The sequence below is a fragment of the Durio zibethinus genome, chromosome 11, assembly GCF_047325235.1.
Source record: "Durio zibethinus cultivar Kanyao isolate XHJ-2024 chromosome 11, ASM4732523v1, whole genome shotgun sequence".
NCBI lineage: Eukaryota > Viridiplantae > Streptophyta > Magnoliopsida > Malvales > Malvaceae > Durio > Durio zibethinus.
This window is the reverse complement of record NC_143172.1, coordinates 3,526,133-3,551,611: the sequence shown is the minus strand read 5'-3', so window position 1 is coordinate 3,551,611 and position 25,479 is coordinate 3,526,133. Positions and strand designations below refer to the sequence as shown.

At 32.2% G+C, this 25,479-nt stretch overlaps 1 protein-coding gene and 1 non-coding gene across 6 annotated transcripts; both read left to right on the top strand.

Annotated features, from left to right (window-relative positions):
- Positions 1-460: 460 nt before the first annotated feature.
- TRNAG-UCC (transfer RNA glycine (anticodon UCC)) lies at positions 461-532 on the top strand. The gene has a single exon. It is a non-coding gene; the product is annotated as a tRNA-Gly (tRNA).
- An 8,463-nt stretch (positions 533-8,995) lies between these two features.
- On the top strand, positions 8,996-24,311 carry NRPD1A (nuclear RNA polymerase D1A). 5 transcript variants are annotated; one of them, XM_022881149.2, is made up of 19 exons: positions 8,996-9,280; positions 11,215-11,343; positions 11,850-11,970; positions 12,075-12,199; positions 12,560-12,613; positions 12,689-12,913; positions 13,690-13,845; positions 13,984-14,079; positions 14,169-16,088; positions 17,318-17,487; positions 17,600-17,666; positions 17,757-17,875; positions 19,192-19,337; positions 20,109-20,368; positions 20,460-20,633; positions 20,727-20,864; positions 21,718-21,983; positions 23,337-23,448; positions 23,647-24,311. In XM_022881149.2, exons 2-19 carry the CDS (start codon positions 11,248-11,250, stop codon positions 23,815-23,817), a joined length of 4,416 nt encoding a protein of 1,471 aa, XP_022736884.1. In that variant the 5' UTR covers positions 8,996-9,280; positions 11,215-11,247; the 3' UTR covers positions 23,818-24,311. The 5 variants fall into 5 exon arrangements, with proteins under 5 accessions (XP_022736884.1, XP_022736882.1, XP_089623866.1 ...); XM_089767740.1 differs by having other exon boundaries at positions 9,161-9,280; positions 17,573-17,666; XM_022881147.2 differs by having other exon boundaries at positions 13,690-14,079.
- The last annotated feature ends 1,168 nt before the right edge of the window (positions 24,312-25,479 follow it).

The window sequence follows — 25,479 nt, the reverse complement described above, 5'->3', positions numbered from 1 at the left end:
TATGTAGATGTTCATAGTGTCAGACGCATCTGTTTATCTCGTTTGTACAGTGATGTAGATGCTGGTGCAGTAGTGCTCAAGAGTTAAGAAGGGAGCCAAGAATGCTAGTAATGGACTAATGGTATTTAGTTGGATGCATAGAAATGGAACTGAAGTTTCTTGCGTATAGCATAAAAAAAATTCATTACCTGTTTGGGTTGCATTTGGTCTTCCCATGGATTGCAATCGGCGTCAGCAGCGCGTTATTTTACTGCCATTTCTTTCTTTAGGAATAGTGAAGAATTTCTGTGATTGGACTCGCCCTTAGCTTGAAATTCACGAGTCAATGAACCCTTTTCAATTCAATAAAGCAAGCTTTTTGATGGGCCAGACTTTCCGGCTAAACGGTGATTGTAAACTGGCTTGCAATGAAGTGAAGGATTTTTCTATTTAGAAAATTTTGTATTCCCAATATCAATTAGCGTTTGTAGTCCAACGGTTAGGATAATTGCCTTCCAAGCAATAGACCCGGGTTCGACTCCCGGCAAACGCATTTTTGGATTGGCATCATTTGGTTAGTTCCAGGGTCAAGGGAGAGAGAAATTGGGAATTCTTCAAAGAAACAACAGATAGCATATGGTTAACTTTAAGAAGTAATTAAAAATTTTAGTTTCCAATGAAATATTTGGTGGCTCAACAGCAGCTCTTGGACTGAAGAAAGTAAAGCTTGGACTTGGCACTTGTGGGGAATTGGGGATGAAAAGTCTGCTGCACTTGATTGACAGCAGCTGGTAAATGAAAAACCACAGATTCGGAGCAAGGACTGCCATTTTCAACTTAGAAAGAAGAAAAATGATGATTTGCAAGTGAATGCAGGTGTTCAAAGTTGGCCATTGGCAGAAACAGGTGATCCGTCACTAAAGCTATAATCCTGATTTCTTTTAACGAACGGTGTGGAGAAAGTACTTCTCTCCTTCGAGCTCTCTGCAATCAAGGTTGTCGTCCTTGTATGCTTCTTGAATCATCTGACTACAATCCTCCAGTCAGGGGTATAAATTGGAACAAACTCTTTTTGTAGGGCTAAAAGACTAGTTTTGAAATCATGCTAGAATTCAAAAATACCATGCAACTTTCCTGCTTCCTAGGACAGTCGAGGGAACAAGTTCTGGACTCTTGCATTGCATTAACTAAATACATATCCTAAAATCCATATTGTTGTATTTGTTGGATGAACCTCAAAAGCAGGCAACTACTATTATAGAAAAACACGGGTCAAGACCTCACTATCAACATTAAATGATATAGAACTGCCATATTTTCTTTTCAGTGTGCAATCTAATCCATGAGCTTCTGAATTCTTAGGCCAGGCATGAGATCAACTGTGTGAAACAACACATTTAACATTATACAGAGAAGCAACTTCTTACACGAGCTTCTCATGATAAACAGTTGACCCTCTTCATAAACTGAATAATTCCCACAGCTAGAGTCCCAGAAAGCTTCGATCTTCTGAGATTATCACCTACAGCAAAACCATGAATATTAAACCTGAGATAACTTGTTCAAACCCCAAGGTTCTGCGTATTTTCGTTTTTATTTTTTTCCAAACTCTTTTCTATAGCTCATTAATGTTCCTCTTATTTAGTTGCAAGATACAGCAAAATTCAATCAAAAACCATTCTTCAAATTCTCTTCGCAGGTCCACAACTAAATTTAAACTTAGCATAGACTTTCCCCTCTTAGCTTAGTGGTTAAGACTTAAGAGCCCGTTAGAAAGTCACATAGGCGTGAGTTTTATCTCCATCATTCCCCCTCCCCCTTGTAAGAGCACTAACCCTCCTTTGCAATAAAAAAAAAAAAAAAAACAAACTTAGCATAGAAAAATTCAGACCATAGCTCTGTAACCCAATACCTTAACCACCGCAAAGGAACCCATAATATCATAAGAAAATGACATGCTTTACAAAACAACCATACAACCCAATAACAAAACATGATCACAAAACTACCAAAAACAAGAAATCCCGTCAAAATTTACATAAGAAAAAGCTTTTCAACTAAACAAAAGTAAAATGCATAAAAGGAACACACATTTTTCAATCACCAGAACGAGAGAAGAAACTGACCAGCTTAGCAAATGCATTGAACAATTACATATTTTTTTCCAGGGTCCAAAGAACTAGTCCTTGGTTTCTTTCTGGCTAAAAAAAATCTTCATTATTATTTATATTCCAATTATTATAATAAATTAATCAATCATATTTTATTAGTATGTATTATAATTAATCACTTATAATTTATTATTACATAAACTCACATTTATAAATAGTAAATTTTTACATTTTTTATTATAATTAAATAACTATGATAATATTAAATATTACACAATAATACGCAGGACAAAAAGCGCAAACTCACCACTTGAGTTTGACAGGTGTCCCCTTCCATTACTTGGAATAGGGGTCCCACAAACTTCGTGGTATTATTTACTTAATTACCCTCTACGGGACATGTGCTTTTATCCAGAAATGATTTAACTTCCACACAACCGACAAGTGGAGAGAGCATTACCCTATTTTTTTCCATCAATAATCTTTTTTACTGTTTAAATTATAGGAAAATATTTAATTTAATTTTTAAATTTTTTAAATTACAAAATTTTAAATTACAAAATTTTTAATTAATATAATATTATTTAAAAATTATTTATTTATTACTTATTATCATTTAAAATTAATTATATTAAAAATAAATATTATATAAATTAATAAATTTATAATTCAAATATCATATTAAAAATTTTTTAAATTTAAACATCACAAATATTTTATTATAATTTAGAAATAATTCATTATATTTTAACATTTTATGAGTATTATTATAGATTATTTCATATTTATTATATATATTCTTATTATAATTTTTTATTTAATTTTCAAGAATATAGTAGAATATTTTAGAGGAATATGACGTCTCAAGGATAACAGTCCCCGTCAGACTGAGGGTCCCAGAAACAGATGGCGATGATTAAACGTGGACTTGTGGAGCTGATGATAGTAAGTCCCAAATGACTAGTTTGGCCACGTGGGTTGATATCAGTGGTCCTTGAGGAATACTTTACTGTGCAATGTACAGAAGAGAAGTTGGGAGAGTTGTAAGTTCTTTATTAAATTGGGTCCTCTCCTCTTTTAAGTGCTGGTCGGAGAAACAGAAGGCAAAGTTTTTCCAGCTGTGATGCAATACATACGCAATTCTACATATTGTTTCTAATTTTCTTTACATAAACACTTAAGAACAACAAATAAATAAGTTTAAAAAACTTCATTATTAGATAATAAATGCAACAGAGATTACTTTCGCGTGAAATTTATTTTTAGACATGAAATTGTTGAAACAATGATGCAACTAAAACATGGCAAACTAAAAGAGAAGTAAAACTAGGAAACAATATTCGAGGGTGTCAATGGAGTTCATGGACAAGTCTTTTTCATGTCTGCTACATTTAATTTACGAAAAATGTACCATGTGCCTTTTCAGTTCGTCAGGGGGGGAAAAAGATTGTAAGGACACGACCAAATAATGGTATTTGCCCACAATTCTACCATATTTATAGCTTTCTTGGTCTCATCTTTTTAAGCCAAATTGTATCTTTCTTATGATTGGCAAAAATTCCCCAATGTACTCAACAAGTTAATGATGCCTTTTCCTTCTCTTTGCCCCCCCCCCCCCCCTTATATTCTCATCTCGAAGCTTTGGTTGGATTCTATTGGGGTGAAAATTTAGATTTGGCCCATTTTTTTGGTAAAAAATAAAAATAAATGAGGAGAAGTCGCCTAATTGCAGGATCAAAAATTAACGTAAGTCGCAACAATAATTTATATTTATTTTAGAATTCGTTAAAAAATTATTAACAATAAAAATTGAACTTAAATTTTATCGGTTTAATTTTTATGTTTTCATGAACCATTGATCAATTCTTCCAATTAGGCTTGCTATATAGGACTTTAATCTTTGATAATTAATAGTCATTATTGTTAAAATTAAGATTGTGACAAGGCTTCCCATGTACTTTGACCATTATTATTTAGAATAATGTTGAAGTAAGATGTACATAATAACAGTGATTAGTCTTTAATCTCTTCTTCCATCCCAAAAGAGAGTAGAAAATTAAACGTTCAATGACATTGACGTGATATGCAACAACCTTGATTACCAATAAAGATCAGACCAGAATATTTCTTTTAACTTTTTAACGATTTGGTTAGAAATGGACATATCTTTTCTTTATCCGCCCTTCCTTTTTTCATGGAACAAATATCTCCAACATAAAAGCCAGCTGTTTTTTTGGGCCATTCAACATAAACGTCAGCTTTTACTTATCTCAACTTTGGTTATCTTTTCATATTAAAGGGACAAAAAAGTAGCATCGGATTAATCACAATACCGTGAACAAACAAACAAAGAGAGATTAATGTAATTTTCTAGCTCAAAAAAAAAAAAAAGAAAAAAGAGAGAACACGCTACATTGAATAAAATTAATGTATCCAAATAATTTTTTTTAATGAATATTATTGATGGTATTTTTGGATGTTTTAACTAGATAAGAGATTAAAGATGAAGTGGATTGAACCTATAGTCAAAAAGTATAATTAGGAGATATTGAAGTTGGTTTTTTAAAATATGTTCCAATGCTTAAGTCAATTAAATATTTAGGATTTAAAAGAAAAAAAAATGAAGTGTATGAAGAAGTTTCAATGGAAGGAAAATGCGTAAGTTTTAAGTTCTTACGTATTTAAGGCTCTTCATCTTATATACAAGATGAAATATGATGATTTGATTAACATAATCAACAATTGATAATAAATTTATAGAAATTTCAAAAAAATACACGTGAGTGATTGTAAATTACATTTAATGATTACAAATAAACATATAATGCATTTAATTGTTTCAAACAAATTGAAAGCTAAATGTTTCAATTATAAAGTAATGTCTTGATAGAATGTGATGAGGAGCAAGCCAGTTTGATGATAAAGTAACGTAGCAATTGAGTATGCGTTGATTGAATGTTTAAGGGAGTTGACAATATTGACAAAGTAAATGGACTTAATAGATATTGAATTAAAAAAATAATTGAAAATAATAAAATTTATTTTTAAAAGTAATACATTTAAGTATTATTCTACTTTGAAGCAAATAATCATCTCAGTTTCAAGTAAATGGTAAGGAAGGTATGGAAAAAACATCTCCATCTATGGCATTAACTGTTAAATCGATTCTCATTTTTAATTTTACAATATGAGTTTCTATTGTATATATCATTTTTAACTTTAGGTGATGTTTATAGGAATTGATTAAGAGTTATTTAATTATTAATTTATATTTTTTGTATTTAATATGTTATTTTATTAAATTCAAGAAAAATACATTGATTAGTTTCTTTAAATATCACCTTAATCATATTATTAAACACTTATTAACATTTTTTTACAACTTCTATCTTTGAATTAAGAATGAATCAAGATTTATTCATTTCACTTATAAATCAAGATTCATCCTTTTGTTAATAAATAAAAAATAATAATGAATCAATATTTAATTTATAAATGAAATAAATAATCACATTCTTTTAATGTAAATAATAATTTTATTTTTGAACAATAAAAATATTTCTAGAATATTTGTTAATTTAATATTATAATTTATTAAAATTTGACACCTACACGTACAAAAAATGACAAAATCTTTTATAAAAGTTTCTTTTTTCAACTGACCTGACAAAATAATTAATAAAAGGACAGCAACAATTATTGGAAGAGAATTCCTACCCCTGATGGTGCACTTATAAAATGCTCCTCATGTTGCATGCTAAGATGGCACGTCACTAATTGGTTACCGATTTGCAACCGGATAACTGGTTGGTGAAAAATTTTTGTTTTAAGTATTTTTCTTATTTATTTGTCAATTTTATTCAAAATTTACACCTTTATTTTTATTGAAAGATTGTATTATTATTTTATTGTTACACTTAAAATTATATGTTATTAAATTACTTAATTTATTACTCTTTTTAATAAAAAATAATATTACTGTATTTACCATCTTTATATTTATTAGTTATAAAATTAATTAATTAATTACTATATATAATACAAATTATTTAATATATGTTTCTTTTAAATGATTTAAAACTATGTGATTATGAAATAAAAAATGTTGAGTTACGGATTTCTCCATAAAGCAAGTAACCTTATTTGTGAAAAAGTCTAGTTCGTAATTATACGCGTTCATAAATTATATTAAAGATAGTTACAATTTACCAAAGTTGAAAATTTGATTCATCCATTTAAAATTTTTTTATTGTTAAATATTGTAATTTCATTTGTCTTGTCAACATTAATAACATATCTTGCAGCTTATGCTTTGACAACACATCTTTTTTTTTTTTTTTTCCTTTTGAATAGGTAATAAGAAAATTATGCAATTTTTTTTATATTTTTTTCTAAATTATATATTATTCTTACAAAATTACTAAATTTTTTAAATAATTTGATAATATATCTTGAAATTTTGTTTATTTTACTTTTAATATCATTTGCATTTTTTTTTTTACTTTATCTAATACAAAAGTAGTAATATTACTTTTGTTATTTTTATACCCTTTGTTGTAAAATTATAAACTTTATTATCAATGTTATATTTTACAACTATTTATTACAAAATTACAATTTTTATTATTAATATTATATTTTATAGCTATTTTTATTTTATTTTGATATAAAAGAAGTTGGGGTTTGGGGATAGAAAAGGCATATAAATATTTGAATTTAAATTTCACTTTGAATGTTATTTTTTAAATGTAATTCTATAAATTAATTAAATTAAATTATTTAATATTTTTCTAACATAACATAATGTGTAATTTTATAATAAATAATTATAATTACAGAATTTATTAATTAGATAAGAGAAAATTATATTATCACTTTATGTTTTGTTATTTACAACTATATATTAAAGAACTACGTTTTGATTACATAAAATATGACCAGTTACACTGGTAACCGGTAAGAATCTTATTAGAAAGCTCTACAAAGTAGAGCGTACCAAAGAATGGTCCTTTCCGATAGCCAAAATTTGGAAAGGGCGTAACAAGAAAGCATTGTAGTAGTATGAAAAGTGCGTCCTTTCAGCGTCACAAAATTTTCCGTGCTTTTTTTTGACCCTTTCTCCAGCGCATGTCTGCCACGTTGGTCCATCTTGCCAGGTATTTTTATTTTTAATGTTTTCCGCGACGTGACGTTATCTTTTCCTCCTTTTCAAAGAGCCGCTCCGTCCCCTAGGAGTCTAGGTCACCACCCCCGGCGGGACCCATTTCTATATTTATTTCCGTTCCCCTGTATCTCACCGTCATTTTATAGCAGCTGCAAAAATTTATGTCCGTCCCTAATTTCACTCCAATGCAAGAGCAAGATTAAAGCATTTTATGACTCTAAAAATCCTCTTTATTGAGTTGCTTGAAATAGTGTGTAATAAAGTTAGCCTAATTAATATAATAAAAAATTTGATCTCGATTTTGATTTTAAATGATTGAAATTTAATTTGAGTTTGATGAATTTTTATTTTTTAATTTGAATTTAATTTAAATTATTTAAATTTATTTAATTAACTTAATTTACCAAATTAAATTAAATTTAATTTTCATATTCGATTTTAATTTTAATTAAAAGTTCATATTTATTAATAGAATATAAATTGTTGATTAAATTTTTATTTTTAAATGAGTAATTTTAAAAAATATTTAAAGAAAGTGATATCCGGGGAAAAGATGGATTGAAATTGAAGTGATAAGGAGAAGCCAGAAGTCATGGGTTTCTGACAGATGCATAATACTTATTCAACGTAAGGTAACTTTATTACATATCCATACGTTAAAGTCATAGAATGGAGTAAGAAACGGAATCTTAAAATATCTGACTCACCCTCTTAACTCAAATTTATGTCTTTCTCCATCTTTGATAATGCTTAACAAAAGAGAAAAACATGCACTAAAAGTTTACTCCCAATTGCCAACGCCCCTTGTCTTTCACTAAATCAATTTTTTTTTTTTTTTTACTTTCCCTTTATCCAATTCTTAAGGTATTTTATGAGTCACTACTTTCAAATTAAAATTAGAAAAAAAATAGCAAAACGTGTTAATGGATTAGGTTTAGGTAAAATTTATTTTAAAATTAAAATTAAATAAAAAATAAAAATAATTACATTAATAAAAAAATAATTCAAGTTGAATCCAATCGAATTTAAAATTAAAAATCCGTGAACAGATTTAGTTTAATCCCCATTTCTAATGGTCATTAAACATTAATGTTTGAGAATGTAATCATATCTACACATTTAAATAGAGTTATATAAAATCATAAATAAATAGAATAAAGGAGAAATTTTTTTTTCATATTTTTAGACCATAAAAAACACTTTTTCCCTAATATACTATTAAGATTGAAAATAAATATATGATAAGATATATGCCATTGATTGGAAAAGAAAAAAGCGGGCAATCTTGATTGTTTATTTTTGGAATAAAAATTATATTATTTTTTCTATAAATTTGGATTTGGTCAAAGGAATTTTAATGATTTCGTGACTCTCATGTTGTGGCCCTAACAATAACTCAACCTTGCCCTGTACTAGTAAAAAGTACAACTAGAAAAACCAATAAAATAGTTTTACGAAATTACCATAGTAACCCACATTTTATATATTTGTAGATGAATAAAATTTTTTACATGTCCTTATCAGTAACTTCACAAAATTCCACGGGTGAAAAGTGAAAACATAAAAAAACCAAAATAAAGTAACCTACCCGCAAAAAGGGTGATGGCAGAGTCGTAATTAAACAGAAGAATAGAGGTAGTTTTACTTCTAAAGAATTAAAAAAATATTGAATTTTTTAATGTTTTAACTCTTCGGCATCAGTCTTCTACTTCTTGAAGTCGGTGGACCCTTTTTTGTCTTTGAAACAAACCGGCGGCGTCTTTATTCTCTCTTTTTTCTCTTTTAGGGAAACCCGATTTCCATGATGTTGTTTTGACCTTAACTGTATCTTTTATTTACAGTTTTGCCCTCTACTCTCTTCAACATGGTTTCACTTGTGAAGGGAATAAACTCATAATACTGGTCCTGCTCTTATAATCTCGCTTTTACTCTCTTTCTCTCTCTGTCTTTTCATTAACTCGTCGAGAAACTAAAAGAGTGTTTGTTTCAGTGGAAAAAAAGTACATTGCCTTTTTCATCAAGAAAAGTGAGTAAAGTTTCTATCTTTTTTTTATTTTAATTTTCTTTTTAATGTTTTTCCCAATGTATTTTTTGGATTCTGGGTTTTGTTCAATATTGCATGTTTATTTGTTTGGATTGGTGATCAATGATTCCTTCTTTTAGTTTTGTTGACTATTTTTTCAATATGGGTTTTTGGCTTTTTGGCTGATCGTGATGATCTTGTTTGTTTTGCCACTGGACAATGGGTTCTGGGTTTTTTTTAGTTAATTTGGAGGTTTTCTTCTTGTTGTGCATGGTGGTTTAGGTTAAAGCTTTTTCTTTATGTTGTTTATGGTCAAGTTTTTAGTTTTAAAACATGAAGCTTTAAACAATGTGCGTGGAGCTAACATGTTTACTGATGAACTTGATCATTATATCAGTAGTCGTTAGAGCTAATTAAACAGGGGATTCTGTTTATGTTTTGAATGACTGATTCAGTAATGAGTTACAATGGCGGTTCACATCTTAGTTGTGTGTGTGTATGTTTTTTTTTTTCCAATAAAGTTCATGTTTTGCTTCTAGTCAGTGGAACTGTTCTCATTGTGCTGGCATTTGTTGTTGATTGACCTAATTAAGAACTTGGGATTATGTATCTGTTTTGTTTGTAATGTTTTGTTATTATCTTTTATGCTCCGGTTTGTTGTGTTGAGGTTTTAAAGGGATGATGGCAGTGGATGATGTGTTTTTCCTATGATCAATTGACATGTGAATAAGATGCTTTTGTTGAAATTTCGATCAATAATGAAGTTGACTTATTTAATTGTCAGCGGGTTATAACTGCTATAAATGGCAGTTTGAGCTCTGATTCTATGCTTATTCCAAAATATCAGTTTCATTAACTCTGTGTTTTTGTTCGCCATTTGTTTAAGTAAACAAGACTTGAATAGGAAACATAGCTCTTACGTGCATTGAGATAAATGGAATATTTATGACCTAATGCATACTTTGCGGCTTGGCATGTGTACTTCATTTGTTTGAACATGGTGATTGCTTACTCCTGTTATTATCGTGTTTTAGTAAAATTTGCAGGCTGGCATCAACACGAGTTAGCTCTATAAAGCTAGAATTTTGTTTATTGCTGCTGACCTTCATAAATATTTATCCCTTTTTTTTTTTGTTTTTTGCCTCTGGACATAATTTCTATCTATTTTTTTTTGGGATGGATTTAATATTCTATGAGCTTAATTTGTCTTGCCCCTGTTTTTGATTTGATTATGTTGCGTTTGATTAGAATAACAAGGGAACCATTTCTTTAAACATTTTATGGTCAAGCAATGCTATATTTTCATTGAAACATGTCTACTAAAGGATGGGCTTCCATTTTCAAGATTGAATTCTCTGACTGAAAATGTGAAAAAGATAACTAAATATATGTTGTCCTTATTGCTGGAGTTCTTTACACTAGGAACTTGTTTACAAATACATATTTAAGGCTTGTTTTGAAAATGTGCAGTGATGTTTAATTCTGAACTGAATTGGCACTCAATATTTTGTTGATGTCTCATCTGAACTTTCTGTATCTCACTATTCTCATGGATCTTTGTAGATTTTTCTTCATTATCATTTTCTCATGGGCAACTGGCCTGAGATATTTTATGGGCTTATACTAAGATGCATTTAACAAATTTTGACAAGCTATTTCTCTCTTTCGAATACCTTTCTTCTAGTGTATTTTCAGGCATCCATGATTTATTAGTTAGTTATTTCACTTTGAGTGTTCTTGTGCTCATAACTCTACAGTTCACGTTAAGGCATTTTTGGTTTATGTTGTAATGCCTGCAATTTCACCTCTATCATGTCTTTGAAATAGTTATGGTTCTTTTGAAACCTAACTCTTGTGATACAATGTGAATTTTCTTATCTACATCTTTGTAGTTTTATATTAATCTTTATTTGAATGCTTTGGGGAGTGCCTGATAGGTTGTTTGATTGGGCACCAGAAGTCAAAAGTCAATGAATTCCATGGACAGTGACTTGCATGAAGAGCAAGAAGTGCCAGCTGCCTTTTTGACTGGCATAGAATTTAATGTCTCGAATGACACAGATAATGTACGTATACTTGAATGGTCCTTTATCTATTTGTTTACCTGTATGCTGAAATTCATAATACTGGAATGAGTATAGTGATTAAAATGATCCCCACTCCACACCTGCCTTACAATAATTTGAAAAGGAAGTCAAGGCTGATTTATGTAGTAATATTTGAAATGTATTTATATTCTCATTGGAAATGATTCTCCCTATTTCCATCTAGATCCTTAAATTTTGTTTGGTGCTACTTTTTTAATTTAGGAAATTCCTTTCTGTGAAGCTACTCATTGTTAATTAGTTTTTCTTGCCACCTCCGATCTTGTTCTATACGCTAATAACTGGTTCCTGCTTTTTCTGTTTTTAGGAAAAATTATTGCTTCATGGTTATTGTACACTTTTCTTGTGAATTTTATGCTTCAGACTGTTTTGGATATGGCAACACAATCATGTAGCCCTTTAATTATTAGTATTCCATTTTCTGTAGCAATTTGAAAAGTTATGATTCTGTTCTGATACTGTGACAGGAGAAAATGTCTGTAATGGAAATTGCTGCACCAAGTGAGGTGTCTGATCCTAGGTTGGGGTTCCCAAACTTTTCTAATCATTGCAGAACTTGTGACGCCAGAGATATGAAACATTGCGAAGGTGGATGGTTAATTAAAAATTTTAAATGATATTCTGCATCTGTCAAGTTTTTGTTTCTTTATATAGCTATCAACTCACTGATTTGTTTCCATTCATCTTCATAGGTCATTTTGGGGTTATTAAATTTCCATACACAATACTCCATCCGTATTTTATATCAGAAGTTGTACATATATTAAATAAGATTTGCCCAGGATGTAAATCAATCCGGAAAGATCTTTGGATAAAGGTCAGGTATCTCAAGCCTTCTTAAACCGAAGATCATCATACTGCTATACTTTTTCCTTGTCTTCCCATTATAACATATTATTATTATTCCTTTGTGTCATCCAAAAGAAAGGGAAAATGATAAAATAGAAATTATGTTAATGTTGGAAGAATTTAAGATCCCAAACAAAGCCTATCCCTCTTGGCACAGTGTAATTATCTGCTCATTATGACACTTGCTTGGCTTTATCTATGCTGATCTTAGAAGTGAGATTACCCTCTAAAATCTGATTTGCTGATACTCTCCCTGCATTCTTGTCTACTTTCTTTTTGAGCAAAATATACCCAATATTGATGTTTTTCTTTGTCATGTTTGTACCAGGGAGCTAATTCGGCATCCAGATTACATGAACGCAAGGGGTGTAAATATTGTGTGGTAAGTTTGTCTAGCTTCTTGTATTCATGATCCTTTTTGATATTTTCTTTTGTAGTAATGATATCTGGTAAACAGAGGAATTCAATAGATTGGTATCCACCAATGAGATTCAAGATATCCTCGAAAGATCTTTTCAGAAAAAGTGCGATTTTGGTAGAGGTAAGTGAAAATTCTTTAATGAAGGTCCGAAAAAGAGGAAGACAAGCATTACCTGCAGATTACTGGGATTTTATTCCAAAAGATCAACAACAAGAAGAAGGTTTTATGAAACCGGGTAGAAGGGTCCTATCACATGCCCAGGTAGAATGTTCTTTTCTAATTCACTTTTTTAAATTATATTTATTTTTTGTCTCAAACATATCATCTCATATGATTTATTTCTGGAAATGCTATCAACTACATGTTGACATATTAATTCAAAATTTTTGTTGATACATATCTTCTAGTGATTCTATGGTGCTTGTTTTGTTACGCACTTCATGTTGTTAGTATTGATATTTAACAACTTTGAACTTTCATTTCCTAAAAAAATTGAGCTTTTATTTGCTTTTTTAAATATTTAATTCTTAATAATGTCTGGTGGTAGTTGTAGGAAGGTGGAGGAGAGGGAGTTGGTTGTTTCTATAAAATGCAGGGCTTCCACTTTGCAAATACGAATTGGTTGTGGAAACTTGTCATACCATAATATCATTTTAACCAAAACTTAAAACTATTAGCGATTTGAAAACTGTCATGAGTTTGGATGGGATTTTACTTTCTATAGAACCATTGTGATACTGTAATAAGTAAGGCTTTGAATGAGCTTAATTGGCAAGGAAAAATGTTTTACGTACATGTCAGAAAGACAAAATGAAGGAAAGTATCTCCTAATTTGTTTCTTGTGTTAATATATCCTACTTGTTATATTTTACTTCCTGAGAATCTTTGGTTTGGAAACTATTATTCCCTTCGTTAATATTCTTTGGAAGCATGGAACAGAATCAAGCATTGGTGTTGCCTATCCCTTCTCCTTATATAAATCAGACCATCATTTTCTTTACCACATTGATGAGTACATAGTGCTTAATGGTTTTCAGGTTCATCATTTATTGAAGGAAGTTGATCCTGAGTTCATTAAAAAGTTTGTTTTGAACATGGACTCTATTTTCCTCAATTGTTTTCCCGTGACGCCCAATAGTCATCGAGTGACGGAAATCATGCATTCATCTTCTAATGCGCAGCGATTGATCTTTGTAAGCGTCTTTAATTTAAACATCCTCTTTTACATACTTTTAAGATCTTGGCAAATATGGATAGTTTATATGATTATATGCAGTATTTCCGTTTTCGTTTCAGTTTTACTGTTCTTTGTGGTTAATGGTTTTTTGAAGGATGAAAGAACCAGGGTTTACAAGAAATTGGTTGATTTCAGAGGGCTGGCTAATGAATTGAGTTCCCATGTACTTGAATGCCTAAAAATTTCTAAGGCAAGTTTCACTGACTCGTTTTCTTTTATATTTGGTTCAACTTTCATGGAATCTTACTCTCTATTTCTGTGATTACATTCATTGTGCAGCTGCACCTGGAGAAGCCATCAAATGAAGATCCTGCACTTATCGTTGCCCAGAAAAGAAATAAAGATTCTGCTTCTAACATGTCTGGTTTAAGATATATGAAAGATGTTATTCTTGGGAAGCGAAACGACCATTGCTTCCGCATGGTTCTCACTGGAAATCCAAATCTTAAACTCTCTGAAATTGGTATACCATATCATGTTGCAGAGAGGTTGGAAATTGCTGAGCAACTGAACAGGTGGAATGAGGAGAGATTGAAAACTTGTTGTAATCTGCGTATTATTGAGAAGGGTGAAATTCGCATTAGGAGAGAAGGTAGATTAGTTAGAATTCGTCATAACGAACAGCTCCAAGTGGGGGACACTATCTATAGGCCCCTAAACAATGGGGATACTATGCTTATAAACAGACCTCCTTCTATACATCAGCACTCTCTCATTGCTCTATCTGTTAAAGTCCTGCCAGTCAGTTCAGTTGTTTCAATAAACCCACTTATTTGTTCCCCTTTTCGCGGAGATTTTGATGGTGATTGCCTTCATGGCTATGTTCCTCAGTCCATCAGCACCAGAGTTGAGCTTAGTGAGCTTGTTTCTTTGAATAGGCAGCTAATTAACGGCCAAAGTGGTCGAAATCTGCTTTCACTCAGTCATGATAGTTTAACTGCTGCTTATCTGGTCAAGGAGGATGGGGTTCTCTTGAATCTATTTGAAATGCAACAGTTGGAAATGTTCTGTCCCAATCATTCACCATTGCCAGCAATTGTCAAAGCCCCTTTAATGAGTAAACCTCTTTGGACTGGAAAGCAGTTGCTCAGCATGCTCTTCCCTCGAGAATTTGATTATGTTTTCGCACCAAGTGATGTTGTTATCCGTAAGGGGGAGTTCATAGCTTCATCTGAAGGGGCTACTTGGCTACGAGATGCTGACGGCAACATTTTTCAGAGTCTCATTAAACATTATCAAGGAAAGGTCCTTGACTTTTTGTATGCTGCTCAGGAAGTTCTTTGTGAGTGGTTGTCAATGAGGGGTTTGAGTGTTTCACTTTTGGACCTATACCTATCTTCTGACTCAAATTCACGAAAGAACATGATGGACGAAATCTTCTATGCTCTGCAAGAAACAGAACAAACATGTAACTTTAAACAGTTAATGGTTGATTCTTATCATGATTTCCTTGTTGGACATGAAGAAATTGATAGTTTTATGGCTTTGGATGTTGAGCGGATGTGCTATGAGAAGCAAAGATCGGCTGCACTGAGCCAAGCTTCTGTTGATTCTTTTAAGCAAGTTTTTCGGGATATTCAGAATTTATTCTACAAATATGCAAACAAAGACAATTCATTATTGACCATGTTCAAAGCAGGGAGCAAGGGCAACTTGCTGAAGGTAGTACAACATAGCATGTGTCTTGGATTGCAACATTCACTTGTACCTTTATCATTCAGATTTCCTCATCAGCTCTCATGTGCTGCATGGAATAATCAAAAGTCTCATGGCTTAACTCTGAAGGCTGATGATACTTTTGAGTCTGCTAAGAATTATATCCCCTATGCTGTGGTTGAAAGTTCTTTTGTAAAAGGTCTGAATCCATTAGAATGTTTTGTTCATTCAGTGACTAGTCGAGACAGTTCTTTCAGTGACAATGCTGACCTTCCTGGGACACTGTCACGAAGGCTTATGTTCTTCATGCGAGATCTATGCACAGCTTATGATGGAACTGTGAGGAATGCATATGGAGATCAGGTTGTTCAGTTCTACTATAATATAGATAAGGGTACATCTAGTCAAGGCTGTAGTCTTCTTGATGGAATAGGTGGCCAACCTGTTGGTTCTTTATCTGCCTGTGCCATTTCTGAGGCTGCATATAGTGCTTTGGATCAACCAATAAGTCTACTTGAAACTTCACCCTTGCTAAACCTAAAGGTGCTCTCTCTCTCTCTCTCTCTCCCCTGATGGTGTTGTAAAGAAGTAGAGTACTTACCATACTTCTATTTGAAAGGGACTTAGAAATGATGCATGATGAACTTTTCCAATTTGACTCGGCCAGAGCTATAATATCTGTATCATTTATAAAATTTGCAATAAGGTCTGAACATAGTTTAACTTTTCAATTTCTTGTTGCACTTCTCAATGTGGAAATTAAATTCTAGAAAGGAGTTAGCTGCGTTTTACTTTGGAACACAATTCTAAAACATGCTAGTATTGTACTTTAGGAGTAGTAAATATTATTTCTTCTCTATGCTTCCCTTTTATGTGCGTCAGTTAGAAAGTTGTTTCACTGTGACTTGAGGTTACTTCAAGTTGTAGCAGCAGCTTTTCTGCAGAGCAGGGTAAGGCTGCAGGCATCTGACCCTTATTAGACTCGAGAATTGAGAAGTGGGAACCTTGTGCATTGGACAACCCTTCCTATGTCTTACACATACTGTCTAGTTCTGTTTTTGCACTCCCAGTTTAAGCATGCTGTTTTGTGCTGAAAATCTGGGAATTCCTTCATATATTTATTGTTGACTCTGGGAAATCTGATAAACTGATTACAAGGCACCAGCCGAATATTATATGTGCTTGGCTTTCATGCTAATAAACAAAACGGTCATCTTGTCAAGTGGTTTAGAACAATATAGGCAGAATGGTTTCTATTTATACCTGCAAGAAAATATTTTATGCTTTTTTTCACCCTCAGGTTTTCTTCAAAGAAATTTTCTTTCCCCTCTGACGTGATGTGGAAATGGGTAACTTTTTCACCTAAAGAAAAATTTAAGGATACAAATTACTGTGCTAAAACCTACCTAATAATGTTGCTAAGGACTGGAAGAAGTTGACACTATTGAGAACAACAAAAAAAGGGATTTTTATGTGCTTATGGACAACTACCATGCTTGCTGCTTCTTAATGCACTGTGTTCTAGATTAAGCGGCATGTGATTTCTTTTTATGTTTCATGTTCCACCACAATTCAGTCCACCAAAAATTACTTTACACAGTGGATGCTGTTGATAGATAGTTATTCTTCTTTTTCATCTGGAGGGAAGATGGGAGGCTGATCTAGTGTTCCATTTTATGTGCATCTGGTGTGAATCTCAAATTTTGTTGGTTGATATAAAAATGGTTGCAAATGGTAAAATACTGACAAATTTATCTGATTAAATTGCTTAGAGGGTCCTCGAGTGTGGTTCTAAAAAAAGCAATGCTGACCAGACAATGTCACTATTTTTATCTGATAAACTTGGAAGGAGGAGGCATGGTTTGGAGTATGGAGCCTTAGAAGTCAAGAATCATTTGGAGAGATTGATCTTTTCAGATATTGTGTCTACTGTCTCAATAATGTGAGTTTATTCTCCTTTCTTATTGTCTTATCCTTTCTTCTTTTATGATTTATTTTTCCAATTGACTTTAATACTTTTTTTTTAGATTTATTAATGTTTTCTGTGGTACTAGCTTCTCCACACAGATTTCTAGTGAAAACCATTTCAGTCCTTGGGTTTGCCATTTTCATGTGTGCAAGGTAACGTGATATGTAAATGGTGTTCTTTTTTTTCTATGTTGATAAAACTTCCACTTTCTTGTTTCCACCATAAAATGCTGAACTTTCCAGGATATTGTGAAAAGGAGGCGGCTTACAATGCATTCTATTATTGATTCTCTTTACATGCACTGCACCAATGCCAAAGCGTTATGGAAAATCGATTTGCCTGACTTGCAAATTACAAGCAAGTAAGTTTTTCTGTTTTTAGCATGAAGACTTGCCGATACTGTTAATATGCATGGCCTGCATAGCCTCCATTGAACTTCAATTTCTTCCTAGCACCATTTACTTAAAGTGTTCTTTTCTGAATGTTTAGTTCAAAGCCAAATTTTACATTTATTTATTAAAGATCCGAATGTACTTCATGTTTTAGAACATTAGTTTAGTGAAGATCTATATTTGTTCCATCAAAGTCGTAACTTCTCCATGAGGGGAAAATTATCCTTAAAAGTGAGAGAATGTATATCCAGGGGAAACTGCTTAGGTTTGACTAATAAAACGGTGAAATTGCCTTTCTGATAGTCATCAAATACTTATAGTTTGAACAAAACTTATCCTATAGCAAGGTCTTTATCTTTTGCATTTGAATTTTTAGAGTTAGACATCCTGCATTCTACATTTTTAGTTTCTTTGTTTTCGGTTTGAACTACCAATGATGTTACAGCACTCACTTTGGAGTACTTCAGTCTCTTCTAAGTTCTAACACAACCTGCAACCTTTCAGTTACTGAGCACCCTTTGCTAGCATGTTAAAAGGAGCACTAATAGCTTTTTCAATTTTCATTTGTTTCTTCAATAAGTCTGTGACATGCAGATTTATTAAGGATTTTTTCTTCATTAGCTGATAGTTTCCATTAATATCAATTTGCCTTTCCATCCAGCCTACAACTATTTAACAGCTCTACCTTTGTGATCTTTGCCCTACCTCTACTTTTATACTTCCCTTTTTCCTCCTTAAATTAAATACTTTTGTCTGTTGGTGCATCATGATCTTCATCACACATATTCACACTTTCTAAGATGTCATTTTTGTAATCGGTCCTCTTTCATTTTAGGAATTATTCATATCTTATCCAATCTTTTCTTGCGTGACCATACATGATTAACACCCCACATTTCAGCTTTGCTTATGGACATTCTGTCTTATAATGCCTTAAAAATTAATATTATTGAAGGATATGTGGTCTTATGGCCTGTTATGAGATTTTCTTGTAAGTTATCTGTACAGAGCATGGTTTGCAAATACAATTTGCACCCAAACCTGCAATGCAGCTGTGCCAAATGCAGCTTGCTCATTTGTTTTTGTCTCCAAAGTCCAAGTACAATTGGAGGCAAAAGCTCCCATTATTAATTGCGTTTTAGTTTTGAGCACAGCCACTTTTATTCTCTGGTGGCTGCCGCATGCACAGCTAAATTGGATATACATTATTCTACAATCTTGCTACTTTTGTTTACTCTCCACTGTTCCTTTATTTTGCTTCTTGACTTGTTTGATTGAATGGCAGGGCTTGTTCTATTATCGACATGCCAAATGAAGATGATACGTTTTGTATCACCGTCAAAATTGTTGAATGCTCCAAAAGTTCTCGTACAGAATTGGCTGTGATTCGAGACATGGTGATACCTTCCCTTTTGGAAACAGTGGTAAAAGGTTTGTACTTCTAATTGTCTGTTTTTGTCTAAAGTGACTAGTATTAGGAGTCCAATTCATTTGAGGCCTGATTTTTGGCAAAATGCTAAAATCTTTATTATTGGTTAAAATTCTCAGAAGAAACAACTTGACAGTAGTTGGGTTTTATCACCACCATTTTTAAACCATCTATCCATCAATATTGAGAATGTGTGAGTTGTTTGCCATTTGATTATTTTTACTACTCAATGCTTTTTGAAATTATTAGATGTTATGCCTTCCCTCAGAATGTATTTCCCATTTATTTATTGCCATTAATGCTCTAGTTCGTTTATGCCTGTTTTATTGGTTGAAGTTCTAATATTTAAACTTGTAAGTAATCATGGTATTACCAGCTTTCCGGTAGGAAAAACAGAATCTTTAATGGGGTCTATTCAAATGTAAAAGACAAATTGTAAACCACCAGAAAAGATCAAAATAGCCTAAACGAAGTGCCATGCTTCTGATACCAAAGAAAACAATAATTATTTTTTAAGCTGGCATTTTTTCGTCTAAATTTTATTTTTCCTTACTTTTCAAAGCTTGTTATTGCTCAGGAACCAAAATTGACAACTAAAAAGGTTTAAGGGACATTCATCTTTCCCTTTTTTTTTTTTTTGTAAAGAGTACTTTTGCTTTATCAGAGTGCAATAAAGTCTGATAAATTTTTTAGATAAACATGCTTTACAAGTTGATTACAAGTTTGGTGATATTGATCTTCTTTTCCCTTTGAATTTATGACATTTTCTTTAGGATTCCCGGAGATTGAGAAGGTGGATATTTTATGGAATGATAAACCTAAAGTCTCAAAATCTCATAAAACTTCTCCTGGTGAACTTTACTTGAGAGTATTTGTATCAGGCGATTTTGGTATAACAAAACTGTGGGGTGTGCTTGTGAATGATTGCCTCCAAATAATGGATATGATTGATTGGACACGCAGTCATCCAGATAACATTAATCAGTTTTGCTTGGCATATGGAATAGATGCTGGATGGAGATTTTTTCTCAATGTATGTAATTTGTTCCCCATGTTTTCTACTTACAGAAATTCATTGAGGGAACTGCATAAAGTTAACATGCTTCATGCCATTCTGAGTGCAGAATTTGAAGAGTGCAATTTCGGATACTGGCAAGACTATACTGAATGAACATTTGCTTCTTGTTGCCAATTGTCTGTCAGCTACTGGGGAGTTTGTTGGCTTAAATTCAAAAGGCTTGAAACGACAAAGAGAACATGCATTTGTCTCATCTCCTTTCATGCAAGCCTGCTTTTCAGTTTGTTCCTGTCATTCTTTCTAGTTTGATGCTCTTAATATAAAATATTATGTTATTTTTATAGTCAACTTAGCTTTATATAATTTTTTGCAGAATCCTAGTGCTTCTTTTGTCAATGCCGCTAAGGCAGGAGTTTTGGATGGTCTTAAGGGGACCATTGATGCATTATCATGGGGAATGATTCCTCGTATTGGGACTGGCGGACATTTTGAGATAGTATATTCTATGAAGGTATATTTTATGTAAATCTTGCTAATAAACTAGTTCTGCAATTGTTGTTTTAAAGCTGTTGCCTTGCGGATGAGGTTTGTACCATAGGTGCATGTCACTGAGTGGAAATGTAAATTTTTCAATGTAAAAGTTTCAGAAATACCGTCAAACTTCTTTGAGTTCAAAAGAAGAGAGGCGGAAGAATGGACTGAGACAGAACACACCGTCAAAGTTCTTCCATGAATGATGCATGTTGGAAGTGATTAAGACTTAGGCTTATTACTTACTGACACTGAATAGGGGTGTGGCTATTGGTTATCTCATTGAAATGCTAATTGGTTTTCGAGAGATAGCACATCTGCATTAAAGAATCTTGAGTGAAACAGATATAGAAGAGTACACATCTTAATAGTAAATGTTTCACAACTGAGATTAAAACACTTCTGAAGGATCATAAGGTTGTATCAATAAACTAAGAACTTTTGGAGTCAGAGTTCAATCTTGTGAGTATCTTAAGGGCAGGACTATCCTGTACGTGAGTATATGTTGATGCTTATAGTGCAGATCTTATTTTTTCTCAATCTGGTTATGGTATAAAAATGAGCTATGCTATTTCTCTGAACTGTAGTTAAGATGGAACCGTATGTAAGTTTAATTGTGCATCTTATTAATCAAAATTTACATTTTTAGACAGTTATTTTATATACTTGAGTGTTTTTATCCAACTTGCTTAGTGGTTTACCTTTTGTTTCTTTCCTTTGGTTGCTTGTTTAAATAGAAAAATATTAAGGGAGAGTAAAAGAGGTTTTTTTTTTTTTGGGCTAACATTTTTGGTTGTTAACAGTCTAATTATATCCATCCACTTTTTTTTCAGGATCAAGGGCTTGCAGAACCTGTCGACGTGTATAAACTGCTAGGAACATTTGGCAGTTCTAAGAAGCAGGATGTAGAATTTGAAATACCTAAAACCCTTAACTTTAAGTCGGATAAATATGGTTCTCAGCTTATGGATCCACTTGGTGTTTCTGCCTCTGAAAAGTTGGAGAAAATTGAAACAAAAACAAGATCAATATTGAGAGAACTTCTGACATTGAATGACATTCAGAGGCTTTCGCGTGATTTAAGGAATATATTGCACAAGTAAGCTTTCCTCCAATTGCTATTTACCTTCTCTGTTTATGGTGATCAAGTTTCTCTTCCACTGAATGTTTCCCCGCTCTGTTTGTGGCATAGTCCTTGGTTTTGGTGATGTTAAATTACCTTCTCTGTCATAAATTCCTAATATCATGCACAAGTTTATGCTATGTGCCAACTCTTTTATATCTGTTTGTGGCATAGTACTTGGTTTTGGTGATGTTGAATTACCTTCTCTGTCATAAATTCCTAATATCATGCACAAGTTTTATGCTATGTGCCAACTCTTTTATATTGAAATCCTAATCAACTTGCAAGATTTTTAGCTGACTTGTTCTATACGATGAAACTTTGTTTAGTTGTTTGTCTTGTTTTGAGAGAGAAACACATCAAATAGATCCAACCTTATTTATTTTCTTTCAACAAGCTTATACAATTAGATTGAAAGAAGGAAAGTGAGGAATAGCAAGGGCAGGGAAGGGAGCATGGCCTTTTTGCTTCTGATATTGACAGCTTTCCCTCTTTCTCAGTTTAGTCAAGAGCCTTTGGAATTGGCATTGGTTTTATATTCTTAAAAATTTCCATTTAGGACAAGTTTTTTTAAGGGGGGAGGAGGAGGGTGCTGTGATTAAGTGATCATCTGAGTTTCTGAAAATTGCCTTAAATCTCTTGTTTAGAGTATCCAAGAGCCAGGCCTGACTTCTAAGCTGGCCTTACTATTAATTTATTTAATTTTAATCCTGAAATATATATTAAAAAGTATTAAATATAGTAATATTTTTTTTAATATTTTAATAACAAAATTTTATGTAAGGTCAGACTGAGTTGGGCCCGGGCTTGGCTTTTAAAATGTCAACCTGTTAATGCCCCGCACATCCCATGCACACCTCTAATCTTATTATGTTCAGTAGGGTTTTGCTGTATTGGATGATTAGAGGAAAGGCATAATAATCAGTGCATTGATATCTGCAATTTGGTTACTTACTGGTGAAATCGTATGGACTTGGGCCAGTTTGTCATATTCTTTTCCTGGTAATGAATTCAGCTTTTTCTATTTGGAAAACCATTTTAGATTGTATTTTTATATTTATGCTTTTATTTGCATCCGAAAGAGATTTAAATGTTTTTCATGACTTGACCACATAAGATTTTATAATTATCAGATAGTTTGCCATATTTAATTTTTACTATGATCTTTCACATTTTTCTCTACCATGTATGTCTAAGATAGCTTATGTTATCTCCTGATTTCATGTTAGTAGTGATTTGCTTCTATTAATTCTGATAAAATAACCTAGTCATTATTGTAGACATGTCTCTTGTTCATCTAAGTGATTTAGTTTGTCTGGGCTACTGTAGGTATCCTATTGATCATCGGTTAAGTGGAGCTGATTTGGATAAATTGACGATGGCATTGTACTTTCATCCTCGAAGAAATGAGAAAATTGGATCTGGATTTAAGGAAATAAAGGTTTGTGATAATGAAAAGAGAGTTAAGAATTTCATTTTCAGTGGGCAAAATAGAATTCTTTGTTCTGTTGTTTTATGGCAGGATTCCTCTGCTTCTTTGGATAATTAAATAAATTTATAAAAAAAAAAAGAAAATAAATGTTATCATTGAAATTTTATGCTAAGGTTTCTTGATACTTAGTTAGCCTATCTTTTGCAGGTAGGATATCACCCCGAACACACAAATGCTCGCTGCTTCTCGTTGGTAAGAACAGACGGCACAATTGTAGATTTTTCATATCGAAAGTGTGTTCTTGGGGCACTTGAGATCATTGCCCCTGGTAGGGCAAAATCCTACCAGTCAAAATGCTTACAGTCTGGTTGTCTGTAATCAACTTCACAATCACTTGTGCATGTGCATATAGCAAGATCCTGGACAGCTTGATCTGCAGACTCAAGTCTATATTACCCTAAGCCAGTTGTTTTTTTGAAGGATTAAATGTGGATCCTAGCCTCTAGGCAATTCCAGGCAACTTCCCTTAACAACAATAGCATGGAGCTTCCAAACCTTCCTAAAGCTGTACATTTCTACAGAGAATATTGTGCAAAAGATGAGGGGTAGATGGACACTAATTTATATCCTACTGTTTTTAACTTTATTTTTGTTGTTTTAGTGTATTTTTCAACACTCTTAGAATAGGGTCGCTACTTTTCTCAGCTTCTTTTTGCTCCTTCTACTGGAACTTATTTGCCTTTCTTTACATTAGACAGAAAAGATCTAGTGGAAGCAGCAACGAAAAGCTCGAAAAGTGCGACCCCATTTGATTTTGTATTCCATAAATACATGACATGGTATGAGTAAATCTCTTTATTTTTTTCAGCCTAGATGCTGATTGTTATAGCTTTTTATTCCTTTCTGACTCCCAATCATAATAAAGATGATGGTAAATAAAAAAAATCTTCCTAAACTATATTGGAGCTTCACGACATTGAAATTCATGAGCAAAAAATGCATATCTTTAGCTTTTTTGCATATTTTTGGTGAAGGTTGCATTTGCAACCACACCTTTTTTTCTAGCCATTGTCTGTTCTGGTGGATACCAATCCCCACTAGTCATTGTCTGCTCTTCATAAAGACAAAAACTGCTAAGCATATAAACCAGTCGGATGCAGACGGAGAATGGTTAAAATGTGTCATAAACGTGTCATAGGTGTACTTTTAAAAAAAAAAAATTTTTTTTTCTAATATTATTTTTAAAAACTTAATTTTTGTGACGTTATTTTTTTAAGATTTTAGTTCGACAGATAATAATGTATAAATATTAAATTTTTTAAAAATAATATTATAAGAATTAAAATTTTAAAAATAATATTATAAGAATTAAAATTTTAAAAATAATATAATAAAAATTAAAATTTTTTAAATAATACTATAAGGGTCAAATTTTAAAAAATAGAAGAGTATTATGATACATTTTAGCCACAGACAATAAATGAACCTCACACGGGTCAATTTCATTAAACCCACTAACCAATGTCATTATTGTTTGCATAATGTAAAGATGGACTAGTTTTAGCCAGGTTTCATGATATAGTGGCGTTCGGTACATAATAAATTCAGCAGCCAAACTGGTTTTACAGAGTTCACCCAAATTGCTTCATTTTTTAATTTGTTGTTTCTTCATCACAACCACATGCGCATGTATACTAATATATAATTCTAAAATTTCAACAGTATCTTGTTGCTTTATTATCTGTGGCTAATGTTATTGGTTATTGGCAGCTTTCGGTGGGGGAAACGACAAATGCAGGACATTAGAACTTCCGGGTTAATAGATGGGTATGAGTTCTGAAAATTTTTGTCAGCTTCGAAACTCCAACATACAACATTACATTAATAAATAATTGAATATGTCATAATTCAGTTTTAAAGCATTTGAGAAATGATTTAATCATATTGTTCAAACCTATGAAACAAGTCCAATTCGGGCAAATTTCCCGTTTATAATCTCCTCTTTATTTAGATTAATTTTTATTATTATTATTTTAAAAT

Coding starts and splice junctions, on each gene's coding strand:
- NRPD1A (XM_089767737.1), top strand. CDS start 11,248: ATGAATTCCATGGACAGTGACTTGCATGAAGAGCAAGAAGTGCCAGCT. Junction 12,614..12,688: donor AGGGGTGTAAATATTGTGTG/GTAAGTTTGTCT, acceptor TCTGGTAAACAG/AGGAATTCAATAGATTGGTA. Junction 12,914..13,689: donor GGGTCCTATCACATGCCCAG/GTAGAATGTTCT, acceptor AATGGTTTTCAG/GTTCATCATTTATTGAAGGA.